Source organism: Strongylocentrotus purpuratus, unplaced genomic scaffold, assembly GCF_000002235.5.
Source record: "Strongylocentrotus purpuratus isolate Spur 01 unplaced genomic scaffold, Spur_5.0 spur5_scaffold_6, whole genome shotgun sequence".
NCBI lineage: Eukaryota > Metazoa > Echinodermata > Echinoidea > Camarodonta > Strongylocentrotidae > Strongylocentrotus > Strongylocentrotus purpuratus.
This window is the reverse complement of record NW_022145612.1, coordinates 42,196,204-42,217,953: the sequence shown is the minus strand read 5'-3', so window position 1 is coordinate 42,217,953 and position 21,750 is coordinate 42,196,204. Positions and strand designations below refer to the sequence as shown.

Below are 21,750 nucleotides of genomic sequence, written 5' to 3'. Positions count from 1 at the left end.
TTTAGGCATGTAATGAAATGCAAGTAGAAATAGCATTTGTCCACATACTTGTCACTGCATGCATTGTTTATTGTTATTCTTGTCTATTTTTCGCTCCCCTAATCAGTATTATCACCCTTATAATTCTCATCGAACATTTTGATGCTTCTTCCCCGACCAGGTGAGATTCAGACGAAGGGTATAGTCCTACCCCTGTCCAAGGACGTCTACAAGCCAATCTTGAACCGTCTCAAGGCCGAAGGCATCCGTGCGTCCACCCGCTCTATCAAGGTCTAAACACCACTCCCAAACCCTGCTGAAACCAAGCTGCACAAACCTGAGGGGAGTTTCACAAAACTTGTCATCAGTGACAAATGACAGTTTTTGTTATAAGCTACTGAAATCCTTGCTTCTAACTGATTTTTGTCATTTGTCATTGAAAAAATGCTTTGTGAAACAGGTCCCTGTATCATACCTGTGAGAAATAGACACCTTTGAACATATTGTGAATAGTTCTAATCCAGAGTTACCTCTTTTTATAGTCTGCAACATCTCCAAGAGCAGAAGGCATCAGCGTGACTCCAGGGCCCCATTTCACAAAACTTGTCATCAGTGACAAATGACAGTTTACGTTATAAGCTACTGAAATCCTTGCTTCTGATTGGTTATCAGCAGATTTGTCACTGATTTTTGTCATTTGAAATTGAAAAAAGGCTTTGTGAAACGGGTCCCAGGACTCCTGAAACAACGTAAGGAACCTGAAGACAGTTCCCTTTGAGTGATAGATACTAAGCTTAATCAGTGCCCGCTCTTACCCAGGCTGAGGACCAAAATGATGGAGCATCGAAGGTTTTCAGTAGACTTCTGTATCACGATCACAGACAGACAGACAGACAGACAGACAGCTGATGTTGCATGTATTGCTTTGATTCTGGTGTGTGGGAGGTTTATACCTCATGACTTTTGCCTTTCATGGTAGCTGAGATTTAGATTAACCTTTGTGTATGTGTGTGCTGTGAGCATTGTGTTTCTATGAATTGCGATAATGATAAAAGAAATGTTTTACAATTTTGAAAGATGCTTTATGTGGCTTCCTGTCTATGCGTGCAAACTGAAGTTTTGTTGAGCTGTGTAGCTTAAACAAACGAGCTTCCATTGGTAGGGGATATTCATAACGTGTAGTTCAAGCATTTGGTAGAAGTTAAAACTAAGTCTTCTTCTGATTAGTAGACAAGGGTATTTATACAAGTTCATTGTTTAGTCTTCATGTATTCCACTGTTTACATACATTATTTTTTAAAGTCCATATTTGTCAAAAAAATTCTTCATTTAATTTCTTGGCTTTCAGCTTGTGCTTTGAAATATATCACACTCTATGCAAGACCTCATTTGCATGCATTATAAAAGTTTTTGAAATGTTTCTAACTTATATTATTCTTTATGCTGGCAAAAATGGTCCTACAACCATTACTTTGTATTAAGCAATTTAGACACTCGCTGTTAAAAAGTACACATGCCAGTCCCTTTTTTTAAAAACAATGTGGCCAACTTGTATGACCAAGTTTTGAAACATGAAATGTGCCATTGACTAATTTTTGCAAAAATGGTTTACTCTAATTGACCGTATTCAATGTACAGATGTCTCTTCTCAGACACCCTGGTAATGGACTCCAGGGTTAGAATCAAATTAGGTGCCAAATTTATTGTTATAGGAATATCCTGGAGGTCTGGAGATTTTTTTTGGTCACAGAATTATTGAACTTGAATACATTATTAAGCAGGTTTGGAATTGGTTGATTTATTTTGTATGCTTGGTGATATATTCTTTGCTTGGTTATTGAATGCACATCATATTGTTTTAAGAGCAGAGTGTATTCAGATAGTGTATCTGGTGTAAATGGCTGAAATCCACAGAGAGATCTGGGTTGTTTTGTTTTCTACCTACTATTTATTGCTGGCTGTTTTTCAATTATTAATCAGTTTATCACCTTTCATTTGTATTCTCTTCTTCTGTGCTGTTCAAGAGGCTTTTTAAAACGTGTGATATTACCATACATTGTATACGTACTTCCTATGTATTCTATGGTGTAAATGGTCATATTTACTTGCTAGTATTGCATTTTAAATAATAATAATAATGAAATATAATATTAATAATAATAGTTTGTTCTTGTATAGCGCTCATATCTGTCAAACTTGACACTCCTGGCGCTTGTATTACCCAAGCTTTAGCAAAATAATTCAAGAGATGCAATGTATGAAGAAGCATGTCACTGATGTCTACTTCGTGTGTGTACAAACATTCAGTTGTTCATCGCATGAATTATCTGCAGAGTTAAAGAAAATTGACTAGATGGAATATGAACCTCTTGGGCACTGACTGTGCCACAAACTCATTTTCAGTAAGTTTTTAAATGATATGGACATGATAAATAAGTACATGTATTGGATGAATCCTGTTCTCTGCTGATGTTATGGCCATTAGTACCATTTATTACCATAACACAGCCTTATTGCCGGCAGCTGAGGATATTGTACTTGTTTTGCATTGTATAAATTAGTTTCATAGTAAGTTTCTGTGTTTGCCTTTTTCAATATTCATACCGTACTGTTGTACACATGCCATTACTAAGGATTTTGTCAGGTTTGTTATGGTTGGGTCACAACAAAATCATGATTCTCTGAATCTCTTCACAAGGTCACCTTACTTAGTACTTCGAAGCACAAAATGTATTGAGAATAACAGATACTGTTAACGCTTTACTTATCAAGCGTACTGCATTTACAATGAAAGTGTTATTTTGTATTTATGTGTATCCCTCGTGAAGGTTTAAAATCGCTAAATTTGCAGTCTAGTGTCAGTAAATTCATATGGTGATATTTCATTGCCTCCAAAAATATAGAAATATTTTTGTAGGTGAACACATATTGAATATGTTTTAATAGGAACCTAGGAAAGTAATTGAATAAGAAGTCAAGCTGATAAGAAGCACAAAGTGGGAAGGTCATGGCATGAGGCAATGTTTTTTTAAGTGTGATTGAAACTGTAAGAGGTATACGTGTGTGAGAGCAATATTGAACTAAAATTCAAGCTAAAGAAATACGAAATACAAAGTATTCTTATTTTGAATTCCTAGTAAGAGAGTAAAATCGGTACACCATAAATTTAGCATAGAAAGTAGATTTTGTAACAGAAATATGGCGAAACAATCTTTACTTTCATGTTTCTAAAAATGTGCCCACGATGAAAAGAAAGTGGTTACTTGCATGATAAATATTTTAGAATAGATTTACTTCAAGCATGTTGCATGCAATAGTATTTTGGAAATTAATTATATTTTTAATATTTGGTTTCTCTCTTCTATTGTGTACGAGTAAAGAAGGTTGAAGAGTTATGAATCGGCGAGTGGAAAGTTTCAAGATAAGATATATTGTTATGAAAGGTGACTTCTAATAGATTGGATGAGGGTGTAGAGTCTTTTTTTTAATGAAATAAAGTATATTCAAATATTCAACTTTGCTGTGTGTATTTGCATTCATTGTCATTTAGGCGAGTGGTAATTTGAGATCGTTAGTATCATTTTCATTCCCAAGTATCGCTGTTGTGTTCATAAAAGAGCAGAGCAAAGTGTAATGAAGATAGAAGATATTGAAAAAGTCCAAGATAAATTATACCTTTTGGGTGGGTCCTATAAATCACTGAGTATATAAGATGATCATTGAACAATAAAAGGATTGTTTCACTTGATGCTTGCTCTGATCCAAGCTCAAGTAAATATAATTATGCTATTAATTACATCTTTGCCATAAACATATGAGACTGGACTTATCTGGGTATGAATCTAATTAAATATGCTTTGAAAATTGATACTCATTTCTGTGTTTAATCCCGAAATTAATTTACGTTAAACAGGGGGGAAAACATCACTGATAGTTTGAGAAAAACAATGCATGTATGATTATTTGATTTTTGTAATTTGATTGCAAGAAAAAGCATTTAATTTCATGAGTGCATGAGAGAGTTACAAATGGCGACGAAGCGATAATGAGTGCATATGTGCGAAGCGAGCTCTCAATTAGTCTCTTCACAAGACTCACAAAGTAAAATTGTGATCATACATCGGCAAATTTATTCTAAAAATATGACACAACTTTTTTTTGTTTTCAGTACATGGAGCTACATAAATTGTCTGTTTTTCTTTTTGAAAGATATTCTTAGAATATTTTGTTCTTGTACCTGAGAATATATTCTGAGCTTTCTGCATGCCCTCCAACATTAAAAAAAATAAATCTCTCCCCTCATCAACAATAAATATGACAGGTAGTTTGACAATTTTGTGTATAAAACAGGTGGTTGGAGACTAGCTCAGATATGTATAGCAGCTTAAAGTGACTCGGTAACATTGCCTCAGATTCTGAAACAAAATCCTGGATTCAGCTCATTCTGCAATCATAGTTATAAAACTTAAGGTCAGTCAGGCAGGCGCGGATCCAGGATTTCTATTTTTAGTCTATGATAAATCCCTTAATAAATAGGCACCTCTATACATACGTCATTGTTCGACCCTATACACCCCTCGCAGGAATCTACGAGCCTCCAGTGACCCACTCCGTCTTACATACAAAATAACACAGAAACTAGCTGGATAACTGCATCTAAATATTGGAATAGACAATCACCATCTGTCTCTTCATTTAAAAAGGGACTTAAAACATTCTTTTTTGTAATCCAGAGTTTTAGGATTTTCATTTTTTGTAGGATTCTTCTTGTGGTAAGCGCTTTGAGCCGCTCTGGGAAAAGCGGAGTATATAGATAATAATAATAGTAATAATACACATAAAAACATTCAATCGTGTACATATTGTTTGCAAAACAAATTTTATTATACATACTTACATATTTCTGATTTTAATCACAACCCGAATTAGAATTTGTATACTGTACAATGATTCAGGTAAAATTGGAATCATGCCCTGCTTAAACATTCAGATATGCCATAAAGCTGTGTAATATATATATATTTTGATGTGCATTATGCTAATATGTTGTTTCATTTAATTTAGCCAGTTTAACGGATCATGTTTTAATGAGGCTTAAGAACTTCAAGAAATGGTTCCCGGTAGTATTTTTTTTTGGGGGGGGGGGCTTATTTCTTGTCATTCTAATAGTCTAGAGGGCCCGAGAATGCTTGCTTATAAGAAAGAAGCATGAAAGAATGAAAATGAAACTCTTGCTCTTTGGTTTGAAGAAGTCAGTTTCTAGGTTTCAAAAAGATTAACGTCTTCCCGGGTTTCCCACCCTTTAACATCAAGGACAGGTGAATATTCTACAGGTAGACACTTTAAAGGTAAAAGACTTGGTACAAGCAATGACAAAAATATACATTCAGTTTTTGTTGATATTTCCTTTGTGGCATTCACCCATACAGGTAGAGTAAATAACCGTGAGAAGCTATATTATCTTAGCAAAGAAAAAAAATCATACAGTTCAAACTAGTTTTCCTGCAATGAAAAGTGCGAGTCTCTACTGATATACTTAATTGTGAGTATATCAGGAATGCATACACTTACAATCATAGGGTTTCATATTCACCCGGCTGAATATAAAAATACACTGTATGAAAAATTCCTTGTTCAGATATTTCATGACATTCTTTTTCATCCTGGTATATATACAAATGCACCAAATTAAAAACTGTACTCCTTCCTAAAAGCGATATCCTTGACCGATACTATAGCTGGTCATCCTATGAACTATGATGTAACTGTTTAGGCAAAGGGTCCGGACTTATTATGTCAGAGTCCATCAGCATTAGCTGAGATTATGATGAGGGTCAGAGACATCACAAATCTAGAGGACAACTCCATGTTTTTTATCTCAGAAAGCTTCCTTGAAATGCTCCTCGTGTGTGCTTCGCTATACAACTCGACTGCTTCATGATCACAAAGTCAAAGTCACAAGGTCATTCACTTCCACTGCTTCATGATCTCAAAGTCAAAGTCACAAGGTCACTCACTTCCACAAACATCCAATGTTCTTAGCGAGTTGAAGGAAAGTTCGCGTTCATTATTGCAGAGGTGATGTAGGTCTTAGGATGCATGTCATGAATCCTCGGGGCTATATTTGCAGACGTCTTCGTATGCTTGACCTTCAACCAGTTTACCCTAGGAACAATAAAACAGTCTCATGATCATCCTTGAATTCTGAGAACATTAAAGGGACTTGGTAACATTGTTCAAATGGGAGCAAATGGTGCTAAGATAGCGACTTCAATGCTAAATGTACAATTAAAGATAATCTGAAAGTTTAAGTGAGAACAGACCATTATTAATGACAAAAATTGAGAAAAACTGAATTGATCTTTTCCTTAATTCTCCCAACTACATTATTACAATTTAATTACATTTTAGGTGAATGTAAATTGTCACAAAGCAAAGAAAAGAAATATGCGTCCCATGCAATGTCATACCGGTATATCATCTACCTCTGATTATAATTAAAATAAAAATTATAATTTTCCACAAACAAATTGCCTTGGTCTTGCCTATCTAATCTCTTTTTAATGAGGAGCATCTTTAATTTCATTAACATTTTTGGCATCTTGGCCTTTACGCAATAAACTCATTCATAGCACATTGTGTATGTTTTAACTTACCGAGTCTGATTTGACTGTTACACTGAAATTCTTCTCATCAAGGGAGTGAAGCGTTCCGGTTACCCCTCTGTAATCACCATTCACTATACAGATGGGTTTACCTGTCACAAAAGAAAAGCAGAGAAGGCCTTTGATATTACTACTTATGAATACTATTCAACATATCAAATACTGGTTCAAAGATGCACTTCGTCTAAACACAAACTGAAAAGAGCAAATATCTTCTACAGCTCTGTATGTGTACTATTTATTTACTAGGAAAGACAATATGATTTGAAAGACTTGATCTTACAATCAGATTCAATCAAAAATTGAGAACACAATGGCAATTTGAAAACTACAAATATTACTAAGCATTTGGGATCAAAGCATTCATGAACAGTTGAATTTATGTCCAAAACAATAGTTCCTTCAACAACAACAAATGGGAAGAAAAAAAAGAAAACAATAATAACATAAATATGCATGTGTTTATTTTCACAACTATCGATTAACATTACATAAATGTAAAGAGTTATATTTTATGAACAATGAAATCTAACAAGAAGAGAAAACACAATCGTTGGTTGTAACTACTAAACCTTTCAGTCTATCCTCACGCAAGCAGCTTTTACACACTGAATAGAGACATGATTAAAGTGTTACCAGAGACTCTATGAACTTACCAATGTTTGGAATGACAGTTTCTAAATGAACTTGATCAACTTTGACCTTTGTCCCTGTATCATTGAGCTTGACAACACCTGTGTAGCGGTCTATCACATCCTGTGGAATAAACAAGAAGTTTGGTATTGGTACAAGAGAAGTCCAAGGATGGGCGAGCAGACCTTAGCTAGGTTATTTAGAACTTTTGTATGATCAGGATGCGAGTGTGAATGGGAGTGTGTATAAGAGTGAATGTGAGTGTTGACCCACTCTTGTGTCACCTCACAAAATATACCTTAATTTTTCTCTGTCTCTGACCTTTTGTCTGTTATTGCCCTATTCATGTTGGTTATGAATTTTGTTATATTATACTTTGTGCAAATAGCATCTTGTTCTTATCAACATTGATTCGTTTTTCAAACCACATTTGTAAGTATTGTTGCCAATGTAAATTGTACATAATTTAGCCACTTGGCTGCGAAGTGCAATCATAATAAAACCTTTTAAATCAAAATCAAATCACCATCTCCATATCATCATCATCATCACCATTATCATCTTCATTCATCTTCTTCATCATCATCATCATCATCATCATCATCATCATCATCATCATCATCATCATCATCATCATCATCATCATCATCATCATCATCATCATCATCATCATCATCATCATCATCATCATCATCATCATCATCATCATCATCATCCCCACCACCACTACCCCCATTATCATCACCATCACTATTATATCCTATTACTTCTGTTATTTCAGCTACTAACAAATTTCTCATAATTACTATAATAAATTGTATCTTGCTTTCTACTAGCTAGACTTCTACCGTTAACGCTTTTACTACTACTGAAATAGGAACTCTATAAGGTGACAAAATTACCTTGACAACACCCTTTTTTTTCAAGTACTTTTCCCCCAGTCTCTTGGTTGTGATCTTCACGATGATGCCCTTTCTCAGCCAGTAGTCTTTCTTTTCAGTCAGTTTAGATTTCTTCCTTGCCTCTTCCTGAAATGGAGAAAAGATCAAATATTCTATTCATCAAAACATCTCACCGAGCAATACAATTCAATATGGTCTATCTCCTCTTGTACACGATACCATTATGCTACCACTTGTTTTAGAAAGTATTACATTAAGCTCATTTAATCAATTTATTTGCCAAAAAATATATGCTTATATATTGTCTGTTTGGAGCCAAAAGGGCATTACGGTAGCTTTTTGTTAAAGTACAAGAGTTATTAAACACCCTTATTGCTTCAAAGAGATAAAACAATTTGTAGAGAGCAAAAAAAGCATTAAGGGTGTTGTGATTGAGTGGATATGTCATTGGTCTGTGGACCACAAGGTCTGAGGTTTGTGCTCCGCCGCGGCACTAATGTCCTTTGGCAAGACATTAATCTACACATGCCGCACTCGCTCCAGGTAATGTAAATGGGTACCTGGCAGGAATTAATTCCTTGAGATGCTAGAGTGTCGTAACGGTTGTGGAGTGCCAGGAGTGTCAAGTCTGACAGATATGAGCACTATTCAAGAACCCACTATTATTATTAAGTAAAAGTGTTCTACACATAGTAAATGCACTCCTGACTCTAAGGAGATGATATGATGACTTCTTTTAATGCATGGACGTACCTCCATGATTTCTTCCAGGGCTGACTTTCTCTTTCCAGACTCTTTCCTGCTACTATCTTTCTTCTTGGATGCACTGACTGCTGCTGCTTTCAGAATGTTGGTCCTTCATCCATTCAAAAGATGTCAAAGAAAAAAATACATAGCCAACTGATTATTCATGGTATTCTTGATTATTCAATTCAATGTAATTGAAAATTAAAATCATGCTTTAAACATTTAATTCAAGTGATTTGGTCTGGGTAATACACCATACTTTCACAGACAAAAAAAAAAAACTGAAGCAACACAGCACTTTTTACATCACAGTTTAGTCTAAAAAAAGTTGCGATTTTGCTGGTGGGTAAGAATCTTTCACACAATGAAACAAAAACAACAACAAAAAAGAACTTTTGCATAATAACCTTCTTCATCATTTCTTTTTAGCATTGTACGTAACTTTGCTTATTTGCTGTACGTATATAGAAAGATGAAAGAACAAAACATGAGGGCTGAAATATTTAAAGGGTTTGACTGGGCATACTTTTTGTCTTGGCTGGTTTTAGAGTCTGATTCTTTGCTGCCCCCTGCTGACATGCCGGCTGATGACCCAAAGCTGAAAGTCACTTTCTCTTCTTCATCGTCTCGCTGCAGTTCTGTGAACTCGGTTTGCTGTAATAGGAAGGATAAGACACAGAGGTCCATCATAGAATGCAAAGATGTCATACATCCAAGAAGTTCATTTTTAAATTTTAACCGTGACTAACTCTTGCTCAACGACCGATCTTTGACATTTAAATACTAGTAATCCTTGACTCATGACTAACCTTTAACTTATTTCTAACCATTAATTTATAACTAAACCTCAACCAAAAAACCCCAGATCCATGACTTTACCTATGACCTATGACTCATCTTTGAGATTTGACTACCGGTTCTACTAAGTCTTGACTCACAAGTAACCCTTGACCTGTGACTATAAGCCATGAGTTAGTAACTACACAGTAAGTCTAGATCCAACAAACCCTGACCCATAACTACATGTAGCTTTTGACCTGTGAACAGCCCCTGAAGTGACCTCCTAGCTAACCTTTGACCTATGACACTATGACTTATGACTAACCCTAAACCTGTGACTAACCACCCATTTGCAACTAAGCCTAGACTCAACAACTCTTCATCCATGACTAACCTTTGAACCGTTAACAATCCCTGACCCCTGACTAACCTTTGACCCATGAGACTCGCCACGGGCAACCTGTTCCTGGATGTTTTTCATGATTCTCTCCTCATCGTCCAAGATCAACTTATCTTTCTTCTTCAATGCCTCCTGTCGTTTCAATGTCTCCGGATCACGGTCAATGTACGTAATGAACCATCCCTTCTCTGTATGGTCCACGACACAGAACCCTGTGACAAGGACAGAGGAGCATCCCAATTAATTTGCAAATTCATTTAAAATATAGTCAAATAGTCAAGAAGGCCTTCATTCTCCATCTAGGGATCATAAGACAAATACATGAATAAACAAAAGCTTTTTTAAGGGTCGTGTTCATGTATCTTCCCATACTCCTTTGCCTCTAACTCCAATTTAGGAGAGACAAATGTGATGACTATTTAAAGAGGTATATATATATATATATATATATATATATATATATATATATATATATATATATATATCGATAGAATATTTATCAACAGAAATACAAAAGAAACTCCATTTGCATTTGAAATACCAGTGTGGTATAATACATGTAGAGAACCAGAAGGTGAACAGAAGGTGTCCGCAAGTACGATTTTATCATCACCTGATTTATAGCCATTATGGCTCAAAGTATGACAAAAATATTAACCCTGATATGTTTAAAATAAATGCTCATAAAAATATAAACAAATCAGAGTTACGTGATCTAATTTCTCTCCAAATGAAATTCCATTACTAGAACTGGATATAAGCTAAACAGTTTGACAACCATTTGAATCGATTCAACGTCTAGTGCTCCAGGAGGGGGGGGGGGGGGGTGTCTCACAAAGACTAAGATCGACTTAAGTTGAACTTAAACTATGGCATCGTTCATGCCACTGTATGCTCTCACCATTTACTGGTATTCGTATTTCAAGGGAAGTACAAATCGTGGTCACAAATCTACAGAATTTTCATTTTTTGATAATTCATTATTGAAGGGAAAAAAATATTATCTAAAGATCATAAGGCAAGAGCAACCACTGGCATGAATGGCCTGCCATAGTTCAAGTCCAACTTAAGTCAATCTTAGTCTTAGTCTTTGGGAAACATCCCCCTGAAAAAGTTAAGCCTTCCTTTCTTACCTTCTCTCCCGAGCCATTTCACAAACTCTGTCAATGTCTCCCACTTGGTTGAATTCATGTGAGTATGTTCTCTGTCAGAGATATACTCATTGTAGACAATGTTTGAGTGGACACGGCGAGTGTTGAAGCGGCGTCGCAGCAGCTCCATGAACATATCAAAGAACTCACTATAAAGGTTTTATTTGGGGGGAATGGTGAAACATATCATACATCTAAGTTAGGATCAAATAATACTACCAGTAAATAAAATATATCATTTTTTTAATATGCATAAAAAGGTATTTTAGAGACACAAGTTTGGCAATATAGCATTCTAAGAACTTTCATACAAAATCAGAATAGCAATTTGATATATTTACAAAACTTTCTTATGGTTCATAATAATAACCTATAACATTTCAAAGAGCACTGCATCATTTATGCTTACGAAAAAAACTACCCTGCAAAATCTTTACATTATAAATCAAGAAATAAGTGTAAATTTTTCAAACAATGCAGTCAAGGCAATCTTTCAAACTTTGCTTCAATGACAGAATCTAAGGAGAGAGTTAATGATATAAATGTTGCAGTAAAGACATACAAAATGTAGCATTTCTCCTCATTATAGCACCAACTTGAAAAAAGGAAAAAATTTACATTTTATTACAATATCACATATAGCAAGCAGACTAACGTAATAGTACAACTAATCAATGATCATTATGCTAAAAATAAAAAATGCACAGTCATTATTATATATACAAAGTTGTAACTAAAGTGTTGCAGTCATTGAATAAGCTTGAAAAGTAATCATGATTTCACTCACTTGGAGAAAGTGTCCAGAAATTCTTCTTCATTATCTGCAAACAGTAAGAGCTGCCTCTGATGTGATTCAGATGTGAGATGACACTTGAATCCATTCTAAATAAGAAAATTGAACAAATACACAAAACACTTTTTAAAGTGACTTGGTATGTTTCTAGGGCTCTTTGGCAATTGCTAAATTATTCTTTGTCAAAAGTAAGGATTTTTCAAGATGATAATGAATAGAGGGTGGCTAGTTCAAGTCATTATATTCCCTTTTCTCAACTACACTGTATGATCTACCCTGGACCCACCTGCCTGGACCAATCCCTGCTAATACAAACAAAACCTATTGTAGAATTTTGTAATACTAAAAGGTACATACAGTTATGAACAGGTATGAGCATAGGCGCTAGAGGTGGGAGGGGGCAGGGGCAGTTGCCCCCCCCCCCCACCAACGAAAAAATGGGGGGGGGGGCAAAACGCATTTTTCATGATGAATTGCTTAGATTAACTTAACACATGCGCGCACACCCCACCGTCTGTACGGTATCCAATTGTATTGTGCAGCAGTTTGCCTTGAATCCTGTGAGAAAGGGCATATTATAAGTCTTCGTTTTAGGAAAAATACTCCAAAAAAGACAAGAAAATTGACACAAAACAGGTAAGAAACATAACAACTTTTAATTCATGACCATTATTTGAACAATTGATAAAAATTTAGTAGATTTTCGTTATGTTTTAATAGGGTATCTCCACGCTGTAGTTACGAGTCAAAGTCTGGATACCCTTCTGAACTAGCGCTTAAAAGATTTATAAAATATTGCATGTAAACTTCTTCAAATCACCGATTTAAATCAAATGTCTGGATAAACAACTTGTCCGGACACACATCTCAGTAAAAAGAAAACATTTAGGTCTACATTAGTCGTTAATAGCCCTTAGTTTAGGTCTATCTCACTCACAGCATGCAGTACATTATGACACACATATATAAGACTAAGTTTTAGAATCAAGGCAGAATCTACTCATAAAAGAATGAATTGGTGGGTCTACACCCAGAGTCTTGTTAATTTGCTTACCTCATCTCGACATTGTTTCTGACACATTTGACAATACCATCTCAATTTTTGTAATCCCTTTGACTTGACGCGATTGGCTATCGCTTTAGGAGTAAGAAATCCACCTGGTTTAGGCATATTGGTGACTGGGTTTTCTCCTCTGCTACTCCGACAAACAACAACGAGAAAGTGACGAATAAGAAGCTAGGGCTAGGGTCTAGTCTTCGTTCATGGGCAGTGTAGTAATGGCGCAACTGTCCGATAGGCTGCGTGTGAAGGTCTAGTCTTCGTCCATAGCAAGACTAGTGGTCGCGCAACTGCTCGATGCGGTGCGAGCGAGAATGCGCTGAGCTTCTTCCAGATAATTCAGCGGCTCCGCCACAAATATCTTCCAGATAATTCAACGGCTCCGCCACAAAAACATTATTTTTTACATTGGACATGAATTTCTCCTAGTATGCAGGGTCGGCACAGACTCTTATTTTTATTTGACACTGACAGACAATTCCATCAAGTCTTCAGCAGAGCCTAGCTCAGAAAAATAATCCATGCCCCTTATTTTATTGGCATATTTAACCCTCCCCCCCCCCCCCATAAAGAAGGTGCACCCATACCCCATGAAAACGGGGTATCTGTTGAAGGAAAAGGGCCGCACCTATCAGATTTAATAGGGGCATCTATCAGATGTAAAAAGGGCATTTTGAAAGGGGAAGGGGTTAGGGCACGTATCCGAAGGAAATATAGTACTTATTAAAAAGGGGCATGTGTCAAAATAAAGGGGGCACTTATCAGAGGTAAAAATTTGGATTTCTTGCACCTGAAAAGAGACACTCACCTGAAATGAAAAGGGACACCTATGAGAATGGAAAAGGGGCACCTGTCAGACTTTGACATGGGCAATAAGTGGGGTGAAAAAGGAGGCATTTATGAGAAGGAATAGGGGCACGTATCAAAGAAGAAAAGTAGCACTTATCAGAAGGGGAAGGGGGCAATTATTACGAAGGAAAGGAGGCACTTGTCAAAGTACGACGTGTACCTGTCAGATTTAAAAGAGGGCAATTATGAGATGTGAAGTGGGCACTTACCACAGATGAAAAAGGGTTCTTATGAGAATGGAAAAGGGACACTTATTGCAAGGAAAAGTGCACTTATCAGATATTTTTTTTATCAGAGGTGAAAAGGGACATTTACGATGAAGTGAAGGGATCTTATGAAAAAAATGGGGGTGCACATATCAAAAGGAAAGTGGCACTTATTAGAAGGAGAAGGAGCATTTCTTACAATACACAAAGGGGCACTTGTCCTATGTAAAAAAAAGGGGGGGCACTTTGGGGTACCTGAAGAAGTAAAGGCACTGTAAGCCCCTGCCCCCCCCCCCCCCCCCGTCGGGAGCTCCGCCTCTGATAATGGTAATCTTGAGAGTGCTTCCATTTAATGTATTACTCAATGACACTCTTGGGGTCATTTCACTGGAGGTCTTTCTGCGGCATAATGGTGGACCCACAAACGGAAAGTTGCTACAAAATATATCATTTAGAATTATTTGCATGGGGCTATTCTAAATCAAAAATGTTATGTTCAAAATATGTATTTAGGAAAGTGTGTCAATTAAATCGTAAGATGTAGTGGCATAGATACAGGTTACAAGAGAGACGCCCCCCCCCCCCATCGATTGATGATAAAACATAATCTCAAGGATTTTAAACATAATTTGTTGATTGAATCAACATTGAGAAAATGTCAATAGCCTTGTCACGAGTCATATACACGTGCGAACATGACCATAATATTATGTAATCCGAAGACGATTTCGATAGATAATAGAATAGCTGTGTTTTTCTCGAACGAAAGAGGGAGAGAGAGAGAGAGAGAGAGAGAGAGAGGGGGGGGAGGGAGGGAGGGAAGAGGGAGAGAGAGAGAGAGAGAGAGAGAGAGAGAGAGAGAGAGAGAGAGAGAGAGAGAGAGAGAGAGAGAGAGAGAGAGAGAGAGAGAGGGGGCGGGGTTGGGAGAGAGAAGGAAAGAAAGAAAGAAACGTCGCAATCTTACCTGTATTAACATTTCTGCTTGTTGAATTGATTATGTACAAATATTTTACTTTTGTTTAAATGGAGAAAAAAAGGAATGGAGGAAAATAAAAGTTACATTTAATTGAAAAAGAGAGAGAAAGATGGGGGATGGGGGAGAGGTTGATACCCTCCCCGAGATGTTCGATCGATGGCCTTCTGAATATTTCTCGCATTTCATTTATTTATCAAATCTCTCATCGACCTCGGTTTTGTTGCAGCGCCATCTCTTGTTGATTTCCCCAAAATTAGATTTTTTTTTTCGAGGCAGATATACGTGCGTATTGACAGACAGGCTTGAATTAATGAGTGCCCACCCCCCCCCCCCCTCCCCGAATTTCATCCATCTTCTGACGGTTCCATCAACTTGACAAATTATTTAATCTTATTTATTAAAAAGTAACAAAACCTTTAAGTGTCTGGGTTAGCCTTTACAAAACAGGGCCCGCGCTATGGCGGGGCTCGGGGGGACTCGAGCCTTCTCCCCCCTCCCCCACTTTAAAGTACGTTAAAAAAAGAAACAAAAAGAAACCAAACAAGGCCCCGGCAAAAATGTCAATTTTTTTTTTCTTCTGCTAAATGCGAGACCACATTTACCTAAAAGTAAAAACACGTAGGCATCGCCAATCATGTCGGCAAAGCTTCCGAATTCGGCAGTTTGTGGAATCATATAATCATTTTTTCCCTTCAATCTGCGCTTAAATGCAAATTTCACCGAACAAAATTAGTTTCATATGTGTGTCCCATTTTGCTTAAGTTTGTGGCAGATTTGATTTGGAGAGGCAAGGGTCGCGCTAAGTTGCGGTTTTGCGTCCCCGGACTCACCCAAAACCAAATCTCACGCACACATAATTTTTTGCAAAAGCGTTGATTAATTGCGTCCCGTAGGACGCAACAAAAATTTCCTTGTTGGTTTCTGGAAGCTGGAGAAGAATTATTCGCACAGTGTCCCCCTACTTTTCAGGTACCCCCTAAAGTGCCCCTTTTTAAATAGGAAAAATGCCCCCTTTGACTTTAGTTAAGAGCCCCCTTCACCTATGAAAATTGCCCCAATTGAGAGGTGCTCAATTCACTTTAACAAATGCCCTTTTCTTTTATAATAAGTGCTATTTCTCACCTCGAACAAGTGCCCCTTTTTATTTTGACACGTCCCCCCCCCTTTTCTTTCAAATAAGTGCCCTTTTCCCTTCTGATAAATGCCCCTTTTCTTTCTTGATAAGAGTCACTTCCCTTTCTCATAATGCCACTTCTGACACCTATGATATAGATGCCTTTATTAAAATATCATAGATGCCCGTTTTCCTTCGACAAGTGCCCATTTCCTTCTGAATAAGTGCTACTTTCAATACTTACAAGTGCCCCTATCTCATCTCAGGTGAGTGCTACTTTCAATACTTACAAGTGGCCCTATCTCATCTCAGGTGAGTGCCACTTTTCAGGTACAAGAAGTACCCATTACTATCTCTGATATAGTGCCCCTTCACCTCTTACAATTGCCTCTTTTCAATTCTGAGAGGTGTCCCTTATATTTTGACAAGTGCCTCTTTTCCTTTGTATGCCCTTCTGTCATTCTTATAAGTGCCCCCTTTTCATTTCCGATGAGTGCCATTATTCAAATTACAGAGGTGCCCTCTTTAACTCTGTAATAAGTGCCACATTTCATATGTGATGTGATAGTGGTGCGGTTATTTTACCTGACAGCTAAGAAAGCACTTAATGTTAGTAAGCAACAAGAATACCAACGACTTGAGGTCCTTTCCGAGGGACCTGGTAATAAGGATTAATGCCTTATCAAAGGCAAAGGGCACTAGCGCATCGCCTTGGTTTCAAACCCGGGTCACCATATTACGAGACCACTGCTCGTAAGTGCCCCCTTTCCCGTTCTCATAAGTGCCTTACCTCTCTGGTGAGTGCTCCTGAGCTTTCCTTAACATAACATACTTTACTTCCATTTCATGTTAAGTACTTACCTTTGACTCCTGTGTTCCATGTTTATGTTCCTTACTGTCTTATTTTGATGATCGTTTATGTACATGAATAGATATTTTATCCTACATATTTTTTTCTCATGAGTTAGGCCTATATGTGGAAATAATAGGCTTTCCGTAGACCCTGCAATTATTGTTATTATTACCCCTGAATTACCAGATACCCATTTACACGAGGGAGAAATATAGGTAAAACAACTTGAGTCCAAGGGTGTGAGCACCGAGCCAGGCTCGAACCTAGAACATAGCGTATGAGAGTCAAGAGCCTTCACCAATATCACAGCTAGTGCTCCTATATAGAGGGTGCTCCGAAGAGAGGTTAATCATAGTCCACTCTATGTTAATCCGCATGCAGTCGATGGTTGATTTATTCCATATTATTTGGGCCAAAACGATTTTATATTTAAACACTACCGGCTTGTTCAGTTTTACACACCAATCTTTTCGTATATGGTCCTTCCATATTATATGCGTAAGGACAGGGGTTGCCATCTCCTCTTTCATGCTTGTTTTGTTTTTACTTCAGAATGTCAACAAAGGTCTTCTGTTTAGAAGGGGAAGTCCATTACGTTTAGTATCGATCGTGGAGACATATTTCCCGTGAGATTTATAAGTTGTAAGAAAATGATCAATTAATAGGCTAAACTGTGATTTGATGAATTCGGCTACGGGATAATATATCATAAGACGAAAGAGATACTCTGCGAACTGTGCAGTGCCGTGCACCTGTCAAAAAGGGTTACTTTATTGGTGACCTGCGACCTTAAAACAAGACACTAATTAAACTCGCTTGATTTGTGAGGTGACTGCGCGAATTGAACAATATGATCTGCGTCCCCTCTAGCCGTTTCAGGTCATGATCTATTTAACTGGACCCTCCCATCAGGTTAAGAATAGTTTAGGGGTGTTATATTTTGCAGAGTGATTCCCAAAGGAGTTCACTCATCCTATACGTTGAAATGAACCGTATAGCAAACTCTATGCACCTGTTCTCTTCCGCATTGCGCTCGCTGCTGTGCGACATACGCGCGCTATAACACCGCTGGAAGTCTGTTAGGCAATCTGTCTTAAAAAGGTAGGAGACTTGATATGCATGCTTTCTGAGATTAATTGATAACAAGTGCCTATTTAACCACCCCTACAGGTTATCTTGTTGCTGTCAGCTGTTCAGATAAAACGCTTATCCCTCATAAATCGATATATACCTCCCCATATACCACTGTATATTCAGCTAGTAGGACGTCCTGTAGTGCGCCTGTGTATTGACACAGGTTATTTCCGTATGTTTTTCGGTTGTATATGTCCGGCAATAATCACGCTATACAATACTTTTTCACGACGGTGGCTTCCTAAAGCATACCCTTTCTAATTTATATGTGAAGCCCCATGCTCAAAGGGTGGGAGATTGCTAAAAGTCTTGTAAAAAGTGTGTAATCAATTTTATTGTACCTTACACTCATACAGCTATACATGTATACCGATACAGGGAGTCTATTCCAACTCCCTGAAATGCCGGTGGTGTATACGGATCCCATTCGTAATGGAATAATACTTGTGTGTATGATGTCATTCTCCCATATAAACCCTTGCCCCATTCAGAATTGTTGAGTCATGATTCATTTGTCTGAAAATACTCTCCATGATGTTGCCTTTATTGTATTCACGAACATCTCTATATTTTTTCTACTCCAATTTAGGCAAGCTGTATTTCTGATTGTGTATGTCATTTAAAAAATTATTATTACCGGTATGCCCTGCCATTTTAGAAGTGATCTTTGAACCGTCGATACAATACACAGGACTCATTACCCAATGGTTTGAACGTATTGCTTCATGATTGCATAGCGCATTCCACGTCCTAGAAACGTAGCTACGCTTAGCGCTTTGCTGTGTAGCTTTTTCGTGCTCGTTCGCGCACGCCAGCGCACGTACAAAATACGTAGCGCATGCACACAAAGCCAATCCGAAATACTCCATGTATTATGCATATACACATTATATGCAACAAGGGTCCGCAACGAGTTAGGATACACGGATGGTCTTCCGTCATTAAAACATTCTTTTGTGGATGAACAGCTTTTAGAATTTGCTGAAATCTACCGTAGGATTACTGATTGATATTTCAGCAAAAGAAAAAGGATATTCATTCTACTTTGTGACATCTTGATTCTTCAATTAAAGCACTTCAAGTTGGAGTACATCTCTCTTATTTTCGAGATCGCAAGCCGGGAACGGATCTGTTCCCCGTGGGCATTCAGCCCGGTGATTGTTCTAACGACGCGCTGTACTAAGTGCGAAGAAGCTCACCTACAGAAAACAATCTGGTTAAAAGAGGAAAAGCGTGGAAATTCTCGAGTCGTACTACTGAAAGTGAAAGGATTTATTTTATAAACGACAGTATTTTATTACATCATTAGTGACTTGTCTCAATTCATGATGGATTTATTTCAGAAATTCAAAGGAAAATTCAAGGGGCCTTCAGACGCCAACACCGAGAAGCAAAAGGGTGAAGGGCAGTCTACAGTCCCAGCTAAAAACATGTCGTACACACCAAAGAGGCATTCTCTCAACACAGACTATGAAATATCAAAGAAGGTTCTTGGACTCGGTATCAATGGAAAAGTGCTAGAATGTATAGACAAGAAGTCAAAGGAAAAGTTTGCCCTGAAGGTAAATATCAAACTTTGAAAATTCATTAAATTGAGTCTCTTTCTCTCTCATGACATGTATCTCTCCTCCTCCTCCTCCTCCTCCTCCTCCTCCTCCTCCTCCTCCTCCTCCTCCTCCTCCTCCTCCTCCTCCTCCTTGTCTTCTTTTTAATAATCTTAAACATTATAATTTGAAAAAAGTTTGTTTTGTATATTAAAATAAAAATAAATGTAGTAGATCTATGATAAAGTAATAAATACATGTATACTCAGGGAATAATTTTCCTGGTATCGCATCGCAATTTGCTATGCATTTTTGCATGACTGCTATACAAAATATCTTTTGTGTAGCAGTTTTCTTCCATAGAAATGTACAGAATTTCATTTGAAATATTTATCCATCGGCTGAAATTGCTAATCAAAAAATTTGAGGAAAATTATTCCCTGATACTTGTTACGATGTTAAAGTAGATTTGGGTTTATTATCAGGAAATATCAGCATCAGTGTACAGAAGTATGGTAATCCTGTTGAAAAATTTCGGTCATTTCATTGAGTGGTACTTGTTCTAACGTAAAAATTATGAAATGCATGGTGGGTGGATGCACGTGTATTACGAAAGAATGTGGTGTTGGTAGGACCAGCGTTTGTCCAAAAAAACTCCAAACTATTTTTTAAAGAGTTGAGTGGTGGTGCAGAGATGACAGATAAAGGAAGACTATTCCAGGAAAGCTATTACTTCTTTCCCCTTCTTTGTTACTTTAAACAAAGCTTTATTACGTACAGTGTATGTGTAGAAAATAAGTTAGGCAAGACTTTGTTCTTTTAAATATTTGCTATTAACATATATAAGTTAATGAAATTAGCAACTGTCAAGATGACCTGAGATAGCCATGATGATGAACATTGCAAACACTCTAAAGTCACAATATAAAAATTGTGTTATATCTTTTATTAAAGATATGAACAATTAATACATTCTACCAGCTGTATCTTTCAGTTTCATGGCCCTGACTTTAAAAAAAATATTGAGTATATTGAGTCTCTAGAGAATGTATGCTGAAACTAAAGCAAGAACACTTCCTTGAATGTAAAATTCACTTTGGCTCCTGTGTCTAATGAAAAAAACAAATGTTTCTAGTTTCTTGTAGTACAATGTTTTATTTTGTGTACCGGTATGTACATGTGTGTAACCTCTTTAGTAAGGGAGAATGTTCTTGCTTCTCGTTTCTCATAACAATGTGATATCTGAGAAAATTTGGTCACATCTAGTTCAAGGCACACAATGTAATGAACATGTTTGTAAAGTTTGTAAAGTTTGTAAGAGCATCTGAACATACATCCTGGACATATTAAACAGTACCACAACGAACATGTATTTTCAAAGCTATGCTCCGATTTCAGTAAGGTATTAAGTACATGTACAATGTACATGTACACAGTAGTACCACTAAACCCAATGTTGGCTTTAAGTTTAGACCAGGGAAATGTCACAGATATTTCCCTGTTTACATGTAGTGATGATGTACAAGTGTAAACACAATGAATGCGGAGCCCACATACATGTACTGTACAATGTACCTTCACCTATTATATATTTGTGTGGTAGAAAATGAACAGTAGGGATTCTGGAGTATAAAAGTCTAAAGCATCCTTCATTTCATGTTTATACGGATTTCTTGTAAACTCATTGTACAACTGTATGACTACTTGAAAAGAAAATTTCTTATTATAATTTATTGTTTAATTTTAATCAAATATTGCCTACAGAATCAAGGTATTTCTTGTTAATTTTTGAGGGAACATGTACATGTACAGTATATCAAAACTTAGTAGTCGACCTGCGGGTTGTACAAGTCTTACAACACTTTCTCGTTCAAGGCAGGCATGCATGACACAATGTTCCACGTACATTGTGCAGATTCCTGATTCACCTAGAGGCAGCTCACGTTACCCCCGTACAATACTTT

At 37.1% G+C, this 21,750-nt stretch overlaps 3 protein-coding genes across 5 annotated transcripts in view; 2 read left to right on the top strand and 1 right to left on the bottom strand.

The window, feature by feature from the left end:
• The window catches only part of LOC592682 (alpha-aminoadipic semialdehyde synthase, mitochondrial), a 29,385-nt gene extending 25,891 nt beyond the window's left edge, over positions 1–3,494 (top strand). For both annotated transcript variants that reach the window (XM_031000316.1, XM_031000317.1), the window contains exon 21: positions 161–3,494. In XM_031000316.1, the coding sequence (XP_030856176.1) occupies positions 161–276 (116 nt within the window). In that variant the 3' untranslated portion in view covers positions 277–3,494. The remainder of the gene's footprint in view (positions 1–160) is intronic.
• Positions 3,495–4,825: 1,331 nt separating this feature from the next.
• On the bottom strand, positions 4,826–13,319 carry LOC587495 (DNA/RNA-binding protein KIN17). Its single transcript, XM_031000318.1, has 10 exons — positions 13,105–13,319; positions 12,045–12,139; positions 11,240–11,406; positions 10,137–10,318; positions 9,453–9,580; positions 8,933–9,035; positions 8,180–8,305; positions 7,301–7,400; positions 6,636–6,736; positions 4,826–6,144 (listed from the first exon to the last, which is right to left on the bottom strand). The coding sequence occupies exons 1-10, from the start codon at positions 13,219–13,221 to the stop codon at positions 6,082–6,084; spliced, it is 1,182 nt and encodes a 393-aa protein (XP_030856178.1). The 5' UTR covers positions 13,222–13,319; the 3' UTR covers positions 4,826–6,081.
• A 4,791-nt stretch (positions 13,320–18,110) lies between these two features.
• LOC582861 (MAP kinase-activated protein kinase 2) overlaps positions 18,111–21,750 on the top strand; it is a 32,340-nt gene continuing 28,700 nt past the window's right edge. Inside the window, exons 1-2 of one of the 2 annotated variants that reach the window (XM_031000315.1) lie at positions 18,111–18,209; positions 19,586–19,804. In XM_031000315.1, coding sequence (XP_030856175.1) covers positions 19,673–19,804 — 132 coding nt within the window. In that variant the 5' untranslated portion in view covers positions 18,111–18,209; positions 19,586–19,672. Of the gene's footprint in view, positions 18,210–19,115; positions 19,805–21,750 lie in introns of those variants that run through there. The other variant, XM_031000314.1, reaches the window with a different exon arrangement.

What these genes read in the sequence shown, in the direction of transcription:
- LOC587495 (XM_031000318.1), bottom strand. Translation starts at nt 13,221, where the DNA reads ATGCCTAAACCAGGTGGATTTCTTACTCCTAAAGCGATAGCCAATCGC. An exon ending in GAAATGGCTCGGGAGAGAAG is followed by an intron (nt 10,319 to 11,239) that starts GTAAGAAAGGAA and finishes TCCTTGTCACAG; the next exon opens with GGTTCTGTGTCGTGGACCAT. An exon ending in TAACAGTCAAATCAGACTCG is followed by an intron (nt 6,145 to 6,635) that starts GTAAGTTAAAAC and finishes TATTGTTCCTAG; the next exon opens with GGTAAACTGGTTGAAGGTCA.